The sequence below is a fragment of the Centropristis striata genome, chromosome 9 (genome assembly GCF_030273125.1).
Source record: "Centropristis striata isolate RG_2023a ecotype Rhode Island chromosome 9, C.striata_1.0, whole genome shotgun sequence".
Classification (NCBI taxonomy): domain Eukaryota; kingdom Metazoa; phylum Chordata; class Actinopteri; order Perciformes; family Serranidae; genus Centropristis; species Centropristis striata.
This window is the reverse complement of record NC_081525.1, coordinates 15,924,136-15,947,828: the sequence shown is the minus strand read 5'-3', so window position 1 is coordinate 15,947,828 and position 23,693 is coordinate 15,924,136. Positions and strand designations below refer to the sequence as shown.

The 23,693-nt window shown below is 36.8% G+C and overlaps 1 protein-coding gene across 3 annotated transcripts in view; it reads right to left on the bottom strand.

Annotated features, from left to right (window-relative positions):
- farp2 (FERM, RhoGEF and pleckstrin domain protein 2) overlaps nucleotides 1-19,097 on the bottom strand; it is a 39,142-nt gene extending 20,045 nt beyond the window's left edge. For 2 of the 3 annotated variants that reach the window (XM_059340617.1, XM_059340618.1), the window contains exons 1-10: nucleotides 18,927-19,092; nucleotides 18,045-18,276; nucleotides 9,789-9,893; nucleotides 7,301-7,343; nucleotides 7,130-7,208; nucleotides 6,724-6,821; nucleotides 5,004-5,118; nucleotides 1,657-1,804; nucleotides 1,449-1,544; nucleotides 1,147-1,310 (exon numbers count right to left, since the gene is read on the bottom strand). In XM_059340617.1, the coding sequence (XP_059196600.1) occupies nucleotides 1,147-1,310; nucleotides 1,449-1,544; nucleotides 1,657-1,804; nucleotides 5,004-5,118; nucleotides 6,724-6,821; nucleotides 7,130-7,208; nucleotides 7,301-7,343; nucleotides 9,789-9,893; nucleotides 18,045-18,245 (1,049 nt within the window). In that variant the 5' untranslated portion in view covers nucleotides 18,246-18,276; nucleotides 18,927-19,092. Of the gene's footprint in view, nucleotides 1-1,146; nucleotides 1,311-1,448; nucleotides 1,545-1,656; nucleotides 1,805-5,003; nucleotides 5,119-6,723; nucleotides 6,822-7,129; nucleotides 7,209-7,300; nucleotides 7,344-9,788; nucleotides 9,894-18,044; nucleotides 18,277-18,926 lie in introns of all 3 variants that reach the window. The other variant, XM_059340619.1, reaches the window with a different exon arrangement.
- Between the last annotated feature and the right edge of the window lie 4,596 nt (nucleotides 19,098-23,693).

Sequence of the window (23,693 nt, the reverse complement as noted above, 5' to 3'; positions counted from 1 at the left end):
TTCTGTTTCATTGTTTGTGTACAAAAAGAGACTACGAAACGCTTTGCTGTGCTGTCAAAAGCAATTAGTTCAAACTAAAAGTGTTCCTGTTTATATGTTCAGGATGACTCTTTGCTATTTCATTTTACTTCACTTAGATTGTTTTGTATTTGTTTTCATGAACTGGATTATTTTTATATATATATATATATATATATATATATATATATATATATATATATATATATTTATATTAGTACACGTGTACTTTAATGTGTTATCATCTATGTGTTTTATATTGTTTATATGTTAAATAAAACTTAACTAAACTAAATAATGTTAGACCAGCAACTCTTGTTTTCTGTGAGGAAAAAAAAATACCCAATGGAGCCTGGTGGCTTTGAAGAAAGCAGAGATAATGGCTTCAGTTCCACATTGGAAAGGGCTAAAGTAAAGTGTTGAAAATATTCTTAATATAGCATACACTTCAACTGATATTGATCTGATTTAGGCGTCTGAAAATGCGTTTCGCTGCGGCCGCTGTCCACAGCAGAACATATTACTCTCTTCAAAGCCATCAGACTCCTCTGATAAAAACAATAATTTTTCCTCCCAGAACACAGTCGTTGTTGTTTCACTGCTGCCTCCATCTCTTAAGTTTGTTTGTGTTATTTTGGGGCTCAAGAGCCTCGACAACAAAAATATAATTTAAAAAATGGCCTTTAACCCTCCTGTTACGTTGCGGGTCTAATTGACCCATTTGAAAGTGTAAAAATAAAAAAATAATAATTAAAAGTATTTTTTTATAAAAATAAAAAAAATTAAAATGAAATAAAATTAAAAATCAATGATGCATGTAAAAACATTGTATTTTATATGTAGGTCTTTCCAATGTACATAAAATAAGTTTTAACATGCATATTTTATGGAAAAAAAAGTGAATTATCCTCACACCACTACACTAAATATTGATTGAAATGGTTAGTATTGGAGTTATTAATGTAATATAAACAATGTTTATTGGGATTTTTTAGTTTCTGACCCTTTTGGATAATTACACATGCCCCGGGTCAAACTGACCCTCGAACATTATTGCTGTTCCTGAGAAACGAACATAACAGCAGGGTTAAAGATGACATATGCCTTTTTTCTGTCAGTATGTAATACCTGTATCTGAAAGAAGAGCCTCTGGTGAAGAGGATAGCTTTGGACTTGGGTTGGGGTTGGTCAAACAAACGGAAAAATGAGTGATACTCCACACAGATCTTCCAGAAGATTTTACATTGGTCTCGACTGGCCATCATAAACTCTAGAGTGTCCTGATGGGGACCCTAAGAACAAACAGACAAAGACAATTAACTCACACAGCAAACTCTTAAATGCAAAATCTACAATATATTCAGAAAATGCCAATGTTGGATGTCTGTTATTTTGTGTATAAAGACATTTCTCTCTTTATCGATACGTACATGAACCTCTGGGTGAAGCTTGATCAGGAAGCGTTTTCTCTTGAAGCTTAGTTTGCGAATCTTGGACCAATTAAAGGTGTTGATTTTTGTGTTGCCCTGGGGAAAAAAGGGAATGTAAAATAAAATAAATAATGTTTAGCAACACTGTTAGGAACTGATTATCATGCAAAAGCATGCAAAACACAGCAGGTACAAGAGCAATAGTCACCTGAAAAACTTGAAGGCCCATATGAGCAACAGCCAGATTAATCTTGGTGCCCTCCCGGTCAGCTGCTGGGTGGAAGCGGACACCGTACATCTCCAGTTTACGAGCAATCTCCAGGATTTGGAAATCTGATTCGGCTGGAGTCTGGCCCCTGGAGGAGATAATATGAAGAGCACAGCAACACTTGTGAGTAACAACATGTCCTCTTAATGCAACAGAAACTATCTTTTTTAAATCACATTTAACCATGTGTCCAAAATGGTGGGTTTCCCAAGGCTCAAACCTTGAAACCTTAGTGTGCTTCCCTTTAACACAAGTAAATCTATCAATTGACCTTTTTATCAATGGACAGATACTGTACATTCATGATTATAAAACTCAATTAGTTATTAGTTAATACTTAAAAGATTGAGTTTGATTCAGATACTCCCAGTAAAACAATTGTGTTCCTCGATCAAATAAGGTTAATAATGATAATTGAGCACAAAGCATACTTTGCCAGCAGTGTCTAAAATCTGTCTTTTTGATTTTCCACATAAAAATTCTAACAATGATTGTGTTAGGACTCGTTTGCTGAGTAATGTGTCCTTAAAACCCTTATAACTTCGAGGACTTGACAGGCATTATCTAAAACCATGTGATTACAGCCAAACAACATGTTCAGAGGAAATATCCATCCAATCATCACCACATTCTAATTTTGTTCATCCGTTAAGCGGTGAAATCTCCTTAGGGCCCTCCTCCTGCCCCACTGGCCTTATAGCTAATAGACCGGCCAGAGCAGGGGATTAGGACAGGGAGCTCGCTGCTTGTGCTTCCACACTGGCAACCAAGGGAAGAGATTAGCAAAGGTCTTTAGAGCCGCCTAATACACTGGGTTGAAAAGAGCCCGTATTGGCGGTAGGATAGTACTGAACTAACAAGGAGGCTAGTGGTGGGAAAAGTGCAGTGGTTTTGTGCGACTCTGGACTCTAAAATGGGGCTCTCATTATGGTGGTTTAGCTGGAGCACAGTTGTCTCAGTTCGGACACCTCATCATAGTTAACACATTTGTGTTTGAAGCCACATTGAAAGGGGCATAGACAATGTGCCACTGTTTACACATTCCAAAAAATGTGACTCATGTGATACCCTGTAGGATATCAATTTGAGATGGTCCAAATAGTTAGAAGCAGGAATGTGTAGTTAAGACTCTACGTTTGTTCAAGATTTAGAAATGTTCAGGAGTGGCATCAGTTTGTAGTATAGTTGAACCTTTCAGCTGAGCTTGGATACATCTGCGAGGTAAAACAGTATATTCACTCATTGTGGCAAAATTTAAACCTTCCAGAGAGGTGAGCCTGCTTTTAATTCTTCACTTTCTATAACAACTTGTGTGGCTTTCATAGCTCTAACTTAAGGGCATCCCACCGTCATGGTGATAGAAAAAAAGAAAAAAAAGATGGAGCAAAGCAAAACGAAGAAATACAAATACAATTAAACGAACATCAGTTTCTGACAAAGTTGTTAATGTAGATCTGTGATGCACACTGACAGACAGACACACAGTAAGAAGAAACTAGAGGTGAGGGAGAAAAATCGGTACAGCATAGTATTGCTGTGGCAATATTATATTTTATCGATTCATGGCCGCCAAGTATCGATATTTAGGAAAATAGATTTGGGGGTTTGAATACAATAATTCTGCTTCATTTTAGGAGTTAAGTTAGTAATGTCGGGTCATTTTTTACCCTTAAGACAAAGGGAGTACATAGAATATTAAGACTACACAAGGTTTAAACTGTCTTTAGGATGATTTAGCAAAAAAATATAGAGCCCTGGTGTCCTTTCACTAACGTCGTAGTGTAGCGCCACAATCATACTGTTCCTGTATGCTGTGATGATGTGGTTATAATTTGTTACTTCCTCTGCCCTCTCGGAGCAGTGAATAATCACACAGTATTATGGCCCTGCGTGGGAGCGATGTCAAACCCTGACAGTCTCTGTGCTAAATGAGCCGCGTCTACAGCACAGTAAACTGGCTTAGAAGTGGCTTAACATGTGGTCAGGAGTAGAAAGTCAAGCGCATTTACTCTCTTTTCTCTGAAGTCGTTTGTGTACCTGTACTTAGAAACATAATTATAGTACACAGTGCAGTACTCTTTCTATTTCAAGTTTGGACTTTTTTTTAAGTCACATCTGTTAGGAGTACAAGAAAACCATGAAAAAAAAAGTGATGAATTGTGCACAAGGGAGTCGGGCAGAAGTGCCCAGTCAGCAGCTGCAACAAAACAATCTGCTATTCTATTCTTTGATATGGATGAGACACTTTGCAGCAATAAATGTGTACTTTATGGCATAGATATGAGCATGCTGGAAGAGGCATTGATGTTAGGGAAACACTGATAACGCCTGGCCGAATAAAACTAGTTTACTTCCTAACGGACATTGTTCAGAGTGTTTCTTAAATTCAAATATTAAGAGTGTAGTTAGGGATGGTAATAATTAATCAATGATCGATTAATGTTGTTAAGAATTTGGTAGATCACATGGAAATTTTAATTGATCTGTGTATATTTTAATAATAATTTTATCTATGACTGGGTATCAGAACTCGCTGAACTGAAACACGGCCGAGCGTTCAGTTCTGCGGCCGTACGTCAATAAGCCAATGAGCAGAGAATTAAGTTGTTTAAAGCTACAGTTGGCTCACTGAAAGTTGCAATAACAATTACAAAACACACAAATACAAGAGTATTAATTTGAGCAAAACTAGCTTACTGTATCAAGCCTTGCTAGCATGAATTACTAGGTTTAATTTGATCCAAAACTTATCTAAACACAAAATACACTTAAATATGCAAGATTACTGTGAAAACTAACCTCATGCCTCTTCAGGGGCTAAAACATAAAACATTGAACTCCTTGACGTTATCTTTTCAGTATCACCTCACTTGAGTTAGTTTTATGATCAACAGGAAGTCTCTTTTCGTCCTTTCAAAATAAAAGTGTCCATTATCAAAACAGGCTTTTGCACAGTACTGTGTATATATATATATATATATATATATATATATATCTTTTATTTTGCCCATGTATGCTTGTTTTTCTAAAAACTGGAGTATGTATAAAAACATAGCTTTTAATCGATTTGTTCATTAATGTTCATTTATCGTTAACGTTATAGATGCTTGAGTTGGCAGGTTTCTTCCAAACACCCATCCCTAAGTGTAATGGAAGAAGAGATGAAGCCACAAAGACACAATCAGGTCTCTGAAAGACGGATCAATGAGGCAAAATGCAAAAATACAAATGTAACATCACACAGCTTTAGCTCAACATCAAACAAGCTGCAGGACGGACAAACTTACAGGTGCCTGCGGTGGAGCTCCATGATCCTCTCCTGCACTTTCTCCTGGTAAGGCAGCAGCTTGGTCGCCCGCAGGAAGTCCCTGTCTGCTACATCATCGTAGTCACCGATCTCCGCTGTGGGTTAAGGAACAGCAAAACAGCAGTTTTTGGTTAAACATCAATTAAGCAAGGTCGTCTGGTTGTTTTTTTGAGGGCACACATCGGTTTAGACAGGGTTTTATATTAATACTAATGATTAAACTGTTTTTTAATTAACAACTTCAATGCAATTAGACATTTTGGATATATTATTCGATTTTGTTTAGGACTTAATTAGGTCAAATTTAAATTTGAAGAAATACACAAATAATACAAGCATAATCATTTTTGTAGAATTGTTTTTTTTCTAATTGTGTCATACAAACATTTCCAATAACTCCAGAGTGCTTTAAAGTCCAAAAGTCAAGATTTATTGAAAAAAGATAAGATGTAATAATTTTTAAAAAATCATATCTGGCTTTTGTCTAATGAAATATTCTGCTTCAATCCATATTTGTTGGCGTGCAGCTTTTCAAAAACAATATTATTACTGCAGTCAAAAATCTGTTTTTTGGCAAAGGAGGGCACGCGCACCTGTAATAAAAGATGACTTTACCATGTCAGCATACATAAATTACATTTATATAACTACATTTATAACAAATCTATTTTGGCTCAAACCCTATTATAGATAAAGGGATAACATCCTAAAATATGATTGTAGCTCCATTTGAAAATATCATTAGAAGCGTTGGTTAAAATAAATTCAAGCTTAAATCAAATGTTTGCTATTTACTAATCATACATATTCGCACATGTGTGTAGTTACACTGAATTGCCACTTTATAGGTACACCTGGCTAAAACAAATGTAATAAATCCTGTCTTCATGAAGGTTAGATTGTTCAGTTTTTATTTAAACAGTTTTAAAAAGTGTTGATTCAACTCTATGGTCATGTTGGAGGCTGCAGTTTGTGGTGCTGATGAATTATATTGTGTTTTACTGACAGCTGTTTCAATTATGTCAATGAGAGAAGACTCAATATCAGAAACACATGTCCATCCATTTCTTAAGTAAAAGTACTACCACACTGTGAAATTACTCCACTACAAGTAAAAGTCCTGCATTAAAAACTTACTGAAGTAAAAGTACAAAAGTCTCAGCATCAAAATGTATTTAAAGTATCAAAAGTTAAAGTACTATGCAGAATGGACCCACTCAGATTGTTTTATATATTCAAAATATATATTACTACATTATTTGTATTGACGCATTTATGTAAGCCGTTTTTATTTCATTTCATAATTTTGTAAAGATGTGGCTTATTTTAACTATTTAACATAATGTTGAGTTTAAAATGTATAATAACTTTTAATTTATCATGTTTTTAATGTTAAATCTCAACCTGTAAAGTAACTAAAGCTGTCAGCTAAATGTAGTAGATAAAAAGTACAATATTTGCCTCAAAATGTAGTCATGTAGAAGTATAAAGTTACATAAATTGGAAATACTCAAGTAAAGTCAAAGCACTTCAAAATTGTACAGTACTTGTGTAAATGTACTTAGTTGCATTCCTCCACTGCTCTGTACAATGTCATATAGTTCAACAACCACAAAAACTACAACCTCCAAAACAAATAAAGAGCATTTGAATTTACTGGACAACCATACATTGTAGTAAAAATGGCAGCTTTAACATACACTGGACGAGGTGTGAGGCCAGCAGGGCTCCTGTATTCTCTGTGCAGACCAACCTTCCCTCCATCAAGTCTCTCTTCATCTGCAGTGAGAATAAGTACCTATAAAAAAAATCAAAAAGCACAAAAAGGCTTAGTGACTGTCCATCTCTTTATGCTCATGAGAAGTAAATAACAGCCCTTAAAAAACCCTCTTCCAATCTTAAATGTCTCTTGCAAAAGATACATGCATTGACAACTAACTGCAGCAAAGCATTCAAATAATTTCATAAACAGTTTTGGGGAAGGCAAATATTATAATACCCTGAAAACCATAATCAGGAGCTTCTGAGTAAAAGAGTATTTTCTAAAGCCCCTCTACACAGGCATGAGATAAAAGTAATATCCAGTAGGAAATTACAGTCACTGACCTTGTGTACTCCTCCTGCAGCTGACCGGGGTCTGGAGGAAAGAATTTCACTGACAGCCTAAAAAGTGTATTTGATGGTCCTGAAAAATAAACATGAAACCAGATCATAAACACACACAAGCACTTTTTTATTATGTGGAATTTGAGTGAGTGAATATTTGAGCTGACTTACTTCTGACTTGTCTCACAACAAATTTTGTGGGTTCGAGCCAAACCTAAAGAGTAAGAAAATGTATAATTTTCACAATATTATGATCATTTTCCACATGATGACATCTCTAACACAAATGCCTCCCTTACTACATAGTGATAGTACATTATGTCAGCGTATGTAAGATAGTAGAGTGATGTGGCAATGTTGTGGGCAAAAACTGGCTAAACTGCTTCACTGTAGGAGCCTGTTTGCCCTTTTACATCTGGGACTGATTGAGGGAGGAATGTGCTCCATCCAGACAGATATATTGAGCAATTGGTATCAGCTGATATTTCCCTGAATCCTTCTCTCAGTTTATAGTTACACATATGTTGCTTTTTAATGGTTTCGGCTTGTGACATCAACAGCTGAATGCAACTAGGCAACCAGCTGGCACACCTGATTAGCTACTTCCAGACACCTCTATGCTTTCTTAAAAAAAAAAATAAAGAAATCGGCAAAATTCCACCATTTATCACAGCCAGAAACTGTGAAAAACAGGCATTATTTTGTGTGACAAACAATTCAGTAAGCAAAAATAACCAAATCAAAACTTAAAATAGTGATATTTCATCGAGATCAGTTTTTTCTACGTATCCTCATTAAATTCTGTGCTCCTCAGCAGAACTGAACTGCAGGCTGTTTACACAGAGCAGAGAGGAGAGGACAGGAGAGGCTGTAAAAATGTAAACAGTCCAATATATATAGCATGTAGAGTCCCGCTTTTTTCTAATATTGCTAACAATTGTGGGCACTTGGAAATGTGCTGTATAATTAGATAATATTTTTCTTATTTTTTTGTATAATAAATTAAGAAATTCAACATGCTTTTTTCTTATTTTTTTGACTGATGGCATTATAAGTGTGAATTATAAGAATGTCTGAATTACTCGTCAAAAATTTAGTAATAAACCATTTATTAGTGCTTTCGTCTAATTTGTGTCTCTTTAAATCACTCTGCCATGTTGTTTGTATGCGCAAAATAGAGCGTAATGCATTGCTATCAACTGGTAATGCTAACAATGGCTAACCTGGCTAGACACAAAACCCACTCCCCCCACCCTGTGATGATTTTAATGGTTTTCTGACTTGTTGTACTGGAATGCAGTCAACTCTGGCGTGATGTCATTTCCAGCTCCCACTTCCAAGGTAAATGAAACACAGCCAGACCTGTGTTATACTGCACATAGACATTTTAGAGTTGCCCCTCACTTCTAGCCATGACTGTGTATTTTCCATAGAGGTGCAAGAAAACAAGGGAGAGAAAACAACAACAACAAAGACCATGAAACTGGTTGGGGTTTTTAAATACTGCAAGAATGCCTCGATCCTCTTTGTGTTCGAGTAATTCTACTCTTACATGCAGCAAACAGGGCATTTAAGAAAAAGCAGAGCTGCCAAAGTTTCATGTATTGAACTTTGGCCTATATGCAGTGGCGGTTCTCGACCAATTTTACTGTGGGGGCCAGGAGGGGCCAGTGTTTAATCAGAGGGGCTCATTAAAAAACGGCGAATATGATATTTAAGCATTCAAAACCTTTATTTAGCTAACTTAAAAATCTGATTTAAGTATATTTGGGAGATAATACATTGATTGAAACAATGAGACTCACCAACAATAACAATTATTTTTGTAAGACAATGAAATTTCTCTTTTTTGTGCACAATTACTTTTTTTCCATTTTGAAAGTGCAGTACAGTGGGAATTATTATTTTTCATAAATACACAAGCTTTTATTGCACAATTAAACTATCATACAATGTACACATTCTAGGCTCCTTTTGTGTACAATGAGATATTGCCACTGCCTAGATGATATACCTTTTTGCTTTGAGGCATTTAGTTCTTTATATATTCGAAGTTGCTGCCAGCCTGGTGAAATCACAGGGTCAAACACAGCGCTCGACTTTAAAAGCATCACTGCAGAGCAACAAATGTTTTGTATATACACACAGTACGTCTTTTGAGTGCTCCTGCAGTTAAATATACGAGTTATAAAGCCAGTGGGTTAACACCAGCTCCACTCCCTTTGAAGAAGATATACAGAGTGTTCAATATCTCCTCTGTTTCTTTACAAAAAAAAAAAAGAGGCTCTAGGTGGTCTTGAATTCCACTTATGTTTCTGGGAGAATAAAACACTGGAAAGTCTGACATTTGTGTATGGATACTTGTGCCAGACGAGTTAAAAATATTTCTAGATTATATACTGCACAAGTCCAGGAAAAACAATACTACATCACTGCAGCAGAAAGCTAAAGACGAACAACTTATTGGCTGAGAAGTGACTAAGAAGTTTATCTTTCGCCCTGAGACGAGTCATGTTGTCAACTAGCTGTGACCTTTGACCTTTAGAGCGCTGTTCAATACTTAACAGACGCGTATTATCAATTTACATGTCTGTCCCTGGATATTCGATGCGTCTGTTTCAAACAGGAATTTAAAAAACTCAGTTGCTGGTTTACATACCCAGTTCATCTGCATGTTCTGATACTCCAGGCCAAAGTAATCACTCTCTATGAGGTTGCCTCTCAAGAAAACCTCCGAGAGGAGCGCCTGTCCAACAGCTTTTGGCTGAAAGAAAAAACAACAGAGAAAAAGGAATCATTATTTTTATCACTATGCCAACAAAAAGATGTTAAAACCTCACTGATGATACATCTCAAAATCTCAGTGGAAACACAATTTGCATTGTTTTGACAAAAAAAGAGCAATTTTGCAGATCACGGTTAATATGATGAAGAACATTTTTTTCTTGGGCTAAAGTTAGAAACGCCATGTTAGTGTGAGCACAGTCTGTGTGTGTGTGGTGCAGAAAATATTTGGCATCTGTAAATGATCCACTTCATGTGCGTTTTATGGCTGCCTATGTTCCATCTGTCAGTTCCAATACTTTTCTCGACTTGGATGAGTAAGTAAACTGCAACATTTAAAAGTTACCCGGCCCTGAACAGAGTGCAGCAAAAACTCAAGCAGGAAATCTGCCTAAGTTTACCTTCTCAGCACTGTGGGGTTTGTTTTCACTAAACGAAGAGCTAATTACTATGTACTCAGAACACACTGCACTTGAGGTTTGGAATCCTAGCCTGTGACTTTTTGAGAAAATTATAGCCTGAAACATCTGGTTGTAATGTAAAATAGTATTTTTAAAAGCCTTATAAAAAGAAACTGCTTTGCATTGCCGAAGTAAAACATTACAACTCAAAGAGCAGCAGAAGATTTACTGTAGTTAGTCTTTTCATTACTTTGATACAATCATATGTTCGGCATTCACAGAATCTATAAATTGCAGGTGAAACCTACTGACACAACACCTATAAATTGAGGAATCTGTTGTAAAATGCCCCTTTTCCGTGCATTTACAGTGTCTGATTACAGCTGATTTCAACCAGAGAGCGTGTTAAAATACTTTGCTCGGGTTGTCTTTGAGAGCAGGCCAAACATATGATCCAGACAGCATCAGTAAGTATTCAAAAAGTATCAGCGGCAAATGTAGGGAACATTTTGAGGGATTCTGTCTCAGTCTGACTGGTTCTGTGGAGTTCAGTGAATGCCAAGTCAACAAAGAGTCAATGTAATCATCTGCTGAGCTCGCAGCAGACGAATCGATGTCTGAAGTGCTGTGTAAACAAAGTTATTAGAGCAAAACCACGTCTTCCCTGTGGGTAAAAACATTTCCATACCATAATCCCCATTTTCCCTTTAATGTTTCAACTCTTTCAGTTGTGATTTAAGGTAAAGTCAGGGTATATCCGACATTTTAACTGCAGATTTAAAGCATACATAACAATGTTAAACAGGTATAAAAAGCCTGATCACTGCTCAAACATGGCATTTAAAATGCATCTAGTTTTTGTTTTGTTAACAAAGAAGCTGATTGGTTAGACAAGAAAAGCAGACAAGAATGAACAGATTTTTCTCCCTCAGTTTGTCGTCATGAGTAAATCTACTTTGTGCTTCCAGTAGCCCCTCCTATGTGTTACTCATTAACCCTCTGCAGGAATGTTGAACTGTATTCACAGCACTCTGTTGAGGGAGAGTAAAACCCTTTTATCTTCCACAATCAGAGGGTACACTACTATAAATCACCATCACATCCTCCTGTATGAATATATTAAAAGAAAGCAGTGAAGTGACATATCTGCATTAGTTTCTACACTGATTTTCGTAACAATGCAGGCTTGTGCAGACAATGTCCCTTCAAATAACTTCCTCTTACTGCTGACCATGTTGGCTTATCTGTGTGGGCAATCAGCGACTGTGTACACTGTGGGCACACAGTTATTATACCACCCTCTGAATATGGTTGGCATTTCTGCGGTCAAAAACAGTGACCAAGAGTGAGTAATAATGCCATGTGACAAAAGCAATGAGTCAAACCTGAATTTACAAATGACAGGAACAACAAAATGACAGACAGAGCATGTTAACATCTTAGAAAAAAAACACACACAGAGAGGCAGATCCAGAGGGGTCAAGAGACACTCATACAAAATATTATGCATGTCATGATGTCAATTGTTACATGTCACAATGTTAATATTTTGTTCAACGTGGTTTTCCCACATGTACAGTAAAAAGATTAAATGAAAATGGGCTGGAAGCATGTCTACTCTTTCTTGCTCACTTACAGGTTTGAGCCATTTAAATAATCTGTTTGTAAATTGAATGATAGAAAAATAATGATTTTGATAATTGTAAATGAAAGTATTTGGGTTTAGAGTAGTTGGTCAGACAACACAAGTAACTTAAAGATGGTACCCTGGGCTCTGGGTAATTGAAGTGACGAGCAATTTCATAATTCTAACATTTTATAGATTAATAGGTTAATACATGAAAAGAAAAAAGGTAAGGTTTTCATTATCTGTACCCTTTAACAAAATGACATCACTTTACTATAATGCAGCCTTTTAAAACCGATCAGAATCAGAAATACTATGTTGATCACCGGGGGGAAATTGCTTTTGTTACAAACGTATAAGATATTACAATATCCAAAATCTAAAACAATATCTAGTCTAATGTTCACAGCCCACCCCATATCCCAAAAAATATTGGAAAAGTATTACTAGACAGAAAAAAAGATCAACATTCTCATTCAACCATGATTTATCTAAATCCATTCTGCCATGCAGATGACTCAAACCAGTGGGCTGCTCCCTAAAAGCCCATCTGGCCTTTTCAGCTGAAGCGCATCTGCGATGTGACAGTGAGATCACATGCAGTTTGTTCACACCAAACTTGCGGCATGGACCGCAGTCTCATCTCTGAGCTCTAACATTAAGGCAGGTCAGTGGGTCACCCAATCAAGCTCAGAAAGCAGCAGGGATTATCACTAACAGATGTTTCTCTGGGAGACAAATCTTCCCCCGTGCGTGTGAGGGGAAGGCGGGGGCACACTAGTGTAGAGTTTAAAAAAAAGCAGCAAGCTATGAGAGACGAATGCACTTCTCATCCACAGAGAACTGAGGAAAAAAACACAGGTAACCCAAACATCGTCCGCCCTACTTCAAATCAAGGGCTTGGGTGTACCTCGCATGACAGGTTAAGCATGGTTCACTAAACAGCAGTTGATACCCTCCGGCCTCTAGTGAATGGCAGTGAGCTGGAGTAGAACCTCCTACAGACAGCAGGGGTGTGTTTGGGCTTGTATTTGGCACAGTGGGATGCACATTGTTAAGGCCTTGCCACCAGGAGATTTCCTGCTGACATACATTTTAAAGCTCAGCACACCACAGACCACTTTCACAAGTCTTTGACGAAACATTTCAAATATCAACAGGTTCTTTGATGCTTTTCTCAACTCATTTGCAACTTTCATTTTAAAATCATCAGTGCTGGTTTCTTTTCACTACCTGGCTGCTGGTCAGGACACACCTGTGGATAGTTGGCCACGGCATGTGTTGGCAGATAAACAGCACACAGAGGTAATCAGGATCAGGTGTTTTAGTGTGCCTTCTGCTCAGGTCACCTGTGTAACCTAGATACTTCAAACTAATCTTGAAAAAAAAAAAAAAAGATAGGTGGGTCCTCCTTGGGTTGCAGCCAATTGCACCCAGCAGCAAAATAAAATATTAGACTAGATATAAAAAGGAGCTGCAAATATAAGTTGACTAATCCATTCGTCAATCAATATAAGAATATTCACCAACTATTTTCTATCGATTAATTGTTGGAAAAAAAGGCATTTTCAGACCAATAATATATAAACAACAACTTGTTGCCATTCGATATCATATTAAACTGAATATATAAAGATATCACTTTGAACCTTGAGAAATTGGTCTGGACATTTTTTTAATGCAATTTTCTGACATTAAGCGATGAAATAAAAATAAAAATAAAAAATCAGCTGATTAATCACAAATCAGACATTGACAATCACTGAACTATAAACACTGTACAATATTTCTATAATTTAATTTATGTGTGCAATTTATATTGAAAATTGTTAATACTTTTATATTATTTACTTATTTATTTGCAAAAACCTTTTAAATTTCTAGTTTTTACTGACGTTTACTTTTTATTGGCTTTTTTGCTATCCACTTTGTAACTCTTGAAATTTCCCTGCTGTGGGACCAACAAAGGAAATCTTAATCTTAATCAATACAATCAATAAAAGTAATGGTTGGTTGCAGCCCTAGTAGCAACAGGACAGAGCAGTGATGTGTAGAGCATGTGAAACACGTCCTTCAGTTCACAGCTATTAGATTGTTTGGCTACTTCACTGGGATAGTGTGAGTGCTTTGTAGAGATGAGAGCCGAGGGCTCAGCTGTAGTGGTTGTAATGAAGAACAAGAGTTCTCCTTTGTAGAGCCTGCACATGAAACCCTCCTTTACACATACGTTTTTTTTTTTATAACCAGATTTAGTAGTTTGTTATTTCGCTTAACTGTTGCAGGATTATCAGTGGCCTGATTTGTTTTCAATTTATTTGCTTTAACTACTGCTAGCTATTTGTTTAAGAAAGCAGCCTTCTTGGCACACAGACAACACAGAAAGGGTCTTTTTTCATTTTAAAATACACTATATTGGCTGCCATAGTAGTAATAGGTGAATTTTTCTCCCCCTATAATCACTGTCATTTTAGTCTCATTTCAAAGACTATGAAACCCCACAATCCTTCTTCTTACATCTCAACAAAAGTCCATCTTTGTATATGCAGCACTAACACATTACCAAAGAGTTTCATCATTCTCAACAATCAAAGATTCTGCTACAGGCCGGTGGTAGAAATTCCAAACTTTCAGCAGGACTTCACTCCTGTGTGTGTCCCATCCCCCACCAACCCAACTCAAACTTTGTACTGGCCATGACTGCTCCCTCTGAACTGCTCTTTTAACACCAGAGGCTGCCCCCTCTGTCCCCCCCTACCCCCCAAACCCACTTGGTTGTCAACCTTGCTATTTATGTGCTTGTTTGCGAACACTAAAGCAAAGCCTGCCTGCCTGGATTCCCTCCCACCAATGCCCTGACTGTACTGAATTTTCACACAGCTAGGTTCTACATCCCCACCCTCAGACTCTTTTTTCTTTTTTTGCGAGTTTCGAGCTGAAAGTTAAGGCCAGCAAAGGGGCTGGCTGAGCTGGATAAAAGAAGCCTGTGTTTCCCTGCCCTGCCGGCCCTGCCTCCCTGTCCAGAAACCACAAGGCTGAGCTTTCTCCTGTGCTGGCTGTGGGAGGGGCCTGTGGACAAGAGCCATGCGAGCAAATGTCTGCTGATGATGAGGACCATGCTTGGTACCTGCAGCAGATGAAGGCCACAGATCAAAGCACATGAGCTCTGATTTGATTAGCCTGCTGTACGTCCACACTAAAACATTATATGATCATACACAAATGCATAAATCATATGCGTTAAAGAGTTTGCACAGCCTTTTAAATTCAAGCACTTTCAAGTTGCCTAAGCCAAAGACTTCCAGACTTTTGAAGACATTATTACTACATCTAAACCGTTACTATATATGCAACTGCAAAAATAAAGTTACTTATACCAACAGCAATCAATGAGTATTGTCACTTTGCAGATGTTCATATTAGCTATGTACAGTCATGCAAAAAATATTAGACCACCCTTGTTTTCTTTACTTCCTTGTTCATTTTAATGCATGTTACGATGGTTTTCCATAGTTTTCTTGATAATGATTTTGGTTATTATCAAGAAAAACCATAGAAAATGGCTAGATATGAACACTTAACTTAAACTCTTCTGATCTTTTTTAGTTGTTATCATTATATTTGTCCAAACAAATGTACCTTTAGTTGTACCAGGCATTAAAATGAACAAGAAAATGAAGAAAACAAAGGTGGTCTAATATTTTTTACCATGACTGTATGTTTTGTCTTGTGTGACAAATATGACACTGGATCATTTAATTGCAATGTTAAAAGCTTTTTGGTTTACATGAGTGTAGATTTACCACCAGACTATGAAAAAAAAAATCAAGCATTTTTTCAGGATGAACCCTTATTACAGGTTCAGGGGTATAACGCACGACAAAGCGAAGAACAAGTTTGCCCTACTTGTTTGCAAGAGAGCAAAACAATTTTATGATGTGAGATTATTTTGCACAGTGAGTGTGGTATCATCATGGCAGATGATAAAGAGTTTACATAAATGTATAAGGCAGCTGAGCTATCAAAATGCCACAATGAGGGGAGGCAGTTGCTTGAAGGCCACAACCATTTCAAGCATTCAACACTGCAATTTTGTATCTATTTTTGCATACAGTGTGCATGTGGAAAACTACAATTACAATGTCAGAGAAGTTATGCCGCTTCATTCAATTTTTCTTTAAAGAGGTTGTGGTCACATGGATGGACTTAAAACTAATGATGACATAGCAGCACACTGACAGTTGCTTTTACGTGAAAATTAAATACAAGTGGATGTATGGCTCTGCAGCCACTCTGCGCAAAGACATGAATACTATTCTCCCACCATCCCACGACTCCTCAGTATGAATGAACAGCGATATTAAGCAATGTTGGGCAGGGGGGGGGATAACAGAGCCTCTCAGAGGCCATCTTGTTCTTGGCAAAGTGGAGTCTGCTTGACAACAGGATTGCTCATTCCCCCTTTTGCAGCCATGTATTTCTGTCTGCCACCTCCTATCAACACCATGTCCAGAGCTTACTTTGAACTCCCCAGGCCAAGTTCAGTCATCTCGCAATAAGTAAGTAGAATATCTTCCCTTAAACTGACAGAAAACTTTGTATAGAAAAAAAGTTTCTCTGCCTCTGAGCTGAGCAGCACAGAGACCCACTTCCATACAAATTAAACTTGTGTCTGTCACATTCTATTAGCGTAAGACTTTGAGACAACATATGGTGCATAAGATTATGAATTGTCTGTCTCAGCAGTGCCCCCAAACTGCATCTGCTTGAACCGTTACTGTTGTGGCTACACAAGGATTTAAGACTGGCTAGTTATGCAAACACACTAATCTAGTCCATACATGTAGTTATATTACACTGCAAATTAAATCTCCTCCATCAGTCATTGAGTTGAGTGTTTATTCATTGGAGAGACTCCACTTTGATATTTTCCCCCCACAGAAAAGACAGGAAGCTTGCACTGATAGAGTGGCTTCCTTATTGCTTCCTATTTGCTTTCTGACTCCAGCAGCAGCTTGGCGAGTAAACAGGAGAAAGCACTTTAACAGTGTGGATCTAAAGTTTGCTCAAACCTAGCGCTGACCTTTAAAAGGGATTAACTCCTCTATAAAGTAATTACAGGGTAAAGGGAACACATTCTTAACAGATTTGCTCATGTCAAATTGGTGCTGATGACTTCAAAATTTCTGTGTAATTTGCTTTACACTGTATGCTTCTGTGTTGCTTTAAAGTTGCAGTGATGATGGCGGTAGGCATGTGATTATATAACATTTTTTATGTCAGTTATCCCCGGAAGGAATTGCGATTCATAATATTATCCCTGTAATCATTAACGTAAAACTTTTAAAATGGCACTAAAAACATAACATTACCTTACATCTGGTAAGAAATATTCTTTTTCAGTGAACAATATTTAACAATAAAAATTTCAAATAAGATCATCATAAAGCAGAAGAGACGTCTTATTAAAACTATCATAAAAACCCTTTTTACAATTATCTTGATGATGTAAATTCAAGTGTTTTTTTTATTTATTTTTTATCGCAATGAGTGATACCTGTGTATCCTCCAATCCCGAGATGGCAGAGCAGGAGAACCAACATTTTTGAAACCCTGTCCTGTCTGCCAATTTCATCACTATTTTAGTTTTTTTTAAAAGCCAAATTCCATGAGACCAAAAGACAATAGAAAATGTGATTGTGATGCATTTCAGCATTTTTCCCCCGATTGAACACACAGTTTACATGGTAAATGTAAACATGTTCAAGATTGAGTCCTTTATGGCTGCATTATTTTCCCCTTTGTGGCCTAGGCTTAACAGGGACAAAACATACTAAACTTCTACTACTAGAAATCACAGCTAATAACCTAAAAAGTGCCCTAGTGAGTTACATTTAGTTACCCAAATAAGAAGCCTTAAGGAGGAAGGGATTTCAGCACCAAAGCCATGTGGCAGCTGTCACCAAACCCAAGCCTCACGCACCCAGGGTAGCCCGGGACTCTAAGATCAGATGTAGCCTGCTGTGTCACAAACTGCAGATTTATCACAGAGTAAATTAAGGAGGATTTAAGCAACACAATGTGCAACAGTTGAGGAGAAACTCACGTCAATATCAAAGAACTCCTGGGAGTCGTCCAGCCCCTGCACACGGATCTGTAGTCCTCGCCCATGGCCTCTGCTCCCGCTGACCATGTTGCCACTGAGGCTCTGGCCCGGCTCCAAGGTGCTGATACCAGCATTGAACTGGGCTCCCAGCCTCACGCCAGGGGTCTGCAGGACCCGGTATGAACCCTCAATCTCCCCCATTACTGCTCAGAGCAGCTCCCCCACCTCACTCCTGCAAACAGGGAGGACAGAGATCAGGTTAGGGGAAATGCGAAACATGATGAAACCATTGTGGTTAAAGTATTTTTTTTTTTTAATCTGGTGGTGAGGAAATCGATCATGCGACTTTGAGTGTTGTAGGCTGACTCCAGGTGACGGCTGGTTTATCTGTTTCTGCATGTTTCATTCCAAAAAGTATTCTGGCTTGTCTGAAGTGGTTTGTAGACATGTGAGGCTCATTCATAATACGTGGAGAGTTGAAATACAATAGCCAATAATCACCCGTGCTATTTTTGTAGCGTTCAACAAGAGTGGAGATTGTAGCCTACTAGAAAAGACGTCCTAAAAGTACAAAAAGAAGCGACGGCGGAATGATTTGCGTTCATTAGCGTCCGTTGCATGTGGGCCTAACACTCAAATGTTGCAGTTACAAACATTATGAAAGCGAGAAAATCAACGGGCCCGACTTTTGCAAACTACACGAGTCAAAAAATGTTATTAAGTGACGTTATTTTCTTTTTGAGAAATGGAGCTCAGTGGACTAGTTTACCGACAAGAAGCGAAACGAAGTATTGATACCCTTAACTGAGTTTTTTCATCGAAGAAGTTGTCATACCAGACTATCTACATGTGATAAAATACCCATTAAGAGAGTAAACTTACCGTTTTGCCCGTTTCGAAACAAAATGCTAAAAGTTTGTTACACCGAAAAGGACACTACTCCAGTCCATGACCGTCGTCGTCCAACGGAGTGCGTACTCAGACTAGTTTGTCATTGGCTGAAGCAGTCCCATTCGTCCTACCATTGGTTCAAATGTGGCTCAGGCTCGTGTAGGCTGAGGAGCGAAGATTTACCTTCCTTTACTTTAAATAGCCTTGATGGATGGAGTATAAACTGCCTGCAAAAATTATACGCTGTGGGGTTTTAATATGGCCTCGTGGAATGTTTCTTAAAGTTTATGGTCTTGTGGGCTACGTGTGTTTAATCTGCAGGCTGATGGCTGTCAACACCCAGAGGAAATAAAAGTGATTGTTTATTCTGATAAGTTTTATCTGATTTGACACACAAAGCGAAAGACCCTTTGTTTAAGTTTGGGCTAAAGTTTCACCCGTAGAACTATTTGAGCACGAAATCTTAAAAGTGCTGTGTAAAACTGCACAAAATTACTTCTTGCAATTAATGTTGGTCTGCTGTTCTTGGACTGAAATAAAGAAAAATAAATCACAGTAAGTGGTTATTTTTTATTTGGTTCAAACCTTTTGTATTCCTATTTATACTGTTATACATGCATTTGAGCATGAAATATGTTAAGTTACTGCACTGTAAACATATTTAAAATTGCAGTTCATATCTGGTGAAGTGCAGGGTCCTATATTTGGCCCTGTGGTAGTGTCGATGAAAAATTGTGGCCCCCTCCAGCATTTAAGTTGCCCATCCCTGAGATGGAGGGTTTCTCTGTAACACTCCAAATAATGTAAATTTAGTCTATTAGTTAGGTAACTGTTAGAGTGTGAGTGTGAGTGTGTGTGTGTGTGTGCTCGCGCGCGCGCCCGTGCGCCACGAGACTATACCGTTCACGAGTGTATAAGTAGCTAAACGCTTCACAGCTTGATTACATCAATGCTGATTAATTTGTTGTATAGTTAAGCCTTTGGTCCGTTGTTTGGTGGGATAAGAGACAAACAGAAATACTATCACAATAAAAGAGAAGAGTCACTTTTCACATTGTTTTGGAGCTCCCCCTAGTGGTTATCTAAAATAAAGCACAAAGTTGCATTATAATTCAAATGCAGTTAGATAGATCGCATGCTACAATCTGATTTATAGCCCAATATATATATAAGTTAATATAAACATAAGTTAAGTGAGCACTGTATGTGTTTGCGCATGGAAACAATATTTACACGTGTAAACATGTAGCAAACATTTATTTTGAAATCATAATGTTTATATAGGCATACATGTACTTTTAATATATGGTGTTTGAATATCCTGTAAATGGCTATATACAAGAGGTTATTGTCTGTGTTGGTCTCAAAAAAGCATCTGAAAGCATAAATTCACTATCATAGATGTTTTGTGCTAAGAAAATTGGTATCTTTTTTGATACTCTTTATTTAGTGTTTTCTAGGTTAAAGTGAACAACAATCTACAAAAATGGTCAAAATAAACGGCAAAAGTTTTGTGACTAAATAAGTAAATAATGGTAAAAAATAAATAACTAAATACAAAACTATATATATATATATATATATATATATATACACACACACACACACACACACACACACATACACACACACATATATATATATATATATATATATGCATGTGTATATACACACAATTGCATGTACCTCAAAAGTTTACTTAAGTACAATCCTTGAGTAAATGTATTTAATTACATTCAACCACTTGGTATAACCTATTTATTATAGCAAACAGCTAAGTAAATATGCATTGCCTAATCAATGAGGAGTTGCTCAGTCTTATGGTATATCTAAGATAAGAGATAAGATAAGATGACTAAATTTATCCCACAGTGGGAAATTTAGTTGTCACAGCAGCTCAAGGTATATAAAAAATAAGACACATACATACATTCTATGAACATTAAATACATTATATACATAAATTTCTGCTATTTGGATTTATTATTATTATATATATGTTTGTGTTTGTTTGTTTCCTGAAAGTACTTTGCATTTTACAGATATTGCACATTGGAGAAAATATATTTTAGCATGTTAAATAGATTGTTGCATGTAGTAGTATGAACATCAATAAATAAATATATTTAAATATATAACTGGCTTATGACATATATATCTCAGTGGAACCTTGTAAATTGAATCTGAGTATTTCCAGTTTAAGGCATTGCATAAATCTGTTTAATTTCTACATAGAACACACTCATCCTTTTTTGCCAGTTGATTGATAATCATATGATGAATGTCCAAAACCTTACGAATGGACTTTTTTATCTTCACCTGATTTGTACTTGCTGTTGATAGCAAGCATGCAGGAAAAATATAACTATGTTACCTGATCAGAGTCCAGACTAAGAGACTATTTTCTGTGTCCATATGTGATGAAATGAGTCTGGTAGATGTATGTTTCAGTCATGATATCAATATTTGTTTCTGGGTTGACACAATAACAACAGCATGTGTGGTGTGATGTCATGCAAAAACTAAATGCTTGCTTCAGGGAGTTTGTAATTTTTTTTGCTGACACTGTGTCAGAGAGCGGTCAATGTGCTAAGGTTTAAGGCTTAAGGGTACTGCTACTATATCCATTGTGTTATAATACCACTGAGCAAAAATAACTTGCTTACCTCTCTAAAACCTAAACATTATCATCATAAGCCTGACAAAAAGTACCTTTAAGGCTGTTATTGTAGACTCTGCTCACCCTCTGTGTAAATCTCCTCCAGTTTTACTGTACTGAAGCCCCCTGTGACCTTTTGTTAAGAAAGAAAATTGCTGGATTCCAGTATTTTACAGGCCTATTTGCAGGACTGCAGGGCTTGGATAAAGTTGTTCAGAAGATTTAATACTGCTTCTTGTCACTGTCATGACAAAATTAACATAATTATCAGAAATTACTGTTTTTCTTCTGTAGCTTGTCGCCTCATCTCATGGTCCACATCAGCTTTCAAACTGAGGAAAATTATTTTTATAGTGTCATATATAAAGAATTTCATGAAATTGATTTAATAGTATAAAAAATGTAGATTTTTACTTTTGTTTTATACTATTTTTAAAAAATATTTTATATTTTATTATTCTATTTTATTTTTATTATCTTAATCTGTTTAACTCTGCACTTGTGCTGCTGCAACAACTGAATTTTCCCTCATGGGGATCAATAAAGAAATATCTTTTCTTTTCTTTTCTTTTCTTTTCTTTTCTTTTCTTTTCTTTTCTTTTCTTTTCTTTTCTTTTCTTATAGTAATACTTGTAATTGGCACAAGCCTAAAGAATGGTAGTGTATAACCATCCCCAATTATAATTGAAAAGTAATGTGTAGCTACAGCCTCATGTTATTACTGTATAACGATCAGTGTCATACAGGTTTACTTTTAAATGAAAAACTCCACAACACCATAACAGTAGTGGGATGAGAATCAGGGGCTTCATATTTGCATCCTAAACACTAGGACAAAAACAACACAATTAAATTGTCTGTTAATTCTAGTGTGACACATTTAATGTGTGCAGTTTAAGTCAAATAATACACTGCATCAATGTTGCCCCCAAACTCAATGAATTGCCTTCTGTTATTCATTATTTTATTTGTGAATTACTTAGCTGTGGCATGCCATGTTATAGAGTTACCATCCTGTTATCAATCATTACTGTGCAAGAAAACCAGTGTGTACTGACATATCAGAAGAAACACTTTTCAACGTGTTCGGTATATTACTTTTAGCATTCAAACTAGGACAGTTTTGTAAGTTTGTAAGTTAGCTATGCTTATGACAGTTTCCTGTAGAGATATCAAGCTCAATTACAGTGTGTATTTATTTTTATTTGTGTTTTTAACAGACCACTGCCAGTAAAATGTGGACTCTGTGACCTTGCATGTGCAGTATACCCATAAACAACTAGGTGAGGAATGACTAACTAAGAATGTAGCCTCTCTTGTACTTGTATGACGGGAAAGTATCACTGTACATGCCTCTGTTGTCCTCCAAGAAAATGGCAGGGTTGTTTGCCATGTGAATATTGCTTTTCTCTCACATTCACTGCAATGACAACATAAGCCTGGACTCATAACCCTAAAATGGACTGCAGTAGAGGAGGTCTGGCATAGGTTTATCATTTATATAATCTCACTAAGAATACATTAATAAATGATCAATGTCTGATTAATAATTAATAATTAATTAAATAAATCAGAATGAGGAGATGATTTATCTTCATATGCAATCAAAGTTCACAAGTTGTGTGAGTCACTGTTGCAAATCGTCACCCTGTTAAAATAATCGCCTAACTCATTTTTTCAAGTTTTGCAGGAAACACAAAAAACTTCACCAAAAGTGTAACATATGACGTTTATTGACCATTTCACTCAAAAAAGATGTAACAAGGATGGCTTTTGGCATAGTAATAACACTGTGTCTAAATTATGTAACTTAAGAGAAATAAATGACTAAGGCAAATTTTGAACATGCCTTTGTGACTTAAGTAAGATATGGTAACACTTTATTTTGAAGAGTCACACAAGCCTGTCAGAAACATGACATGACAAGTATCATGAGCATTATCTTAAAGGGGTAAAATCACATGATCTGATCAACTGAGGATGTAGGCGATTTTACCATGGCCGGCATCATGAGGAGATGATTTAGGCAAAAAAACAAAACAATTTTGACAAAAAATGACGTTGGCCAGGGATGGGCAACTGGAGGCCTGGGGGCCACA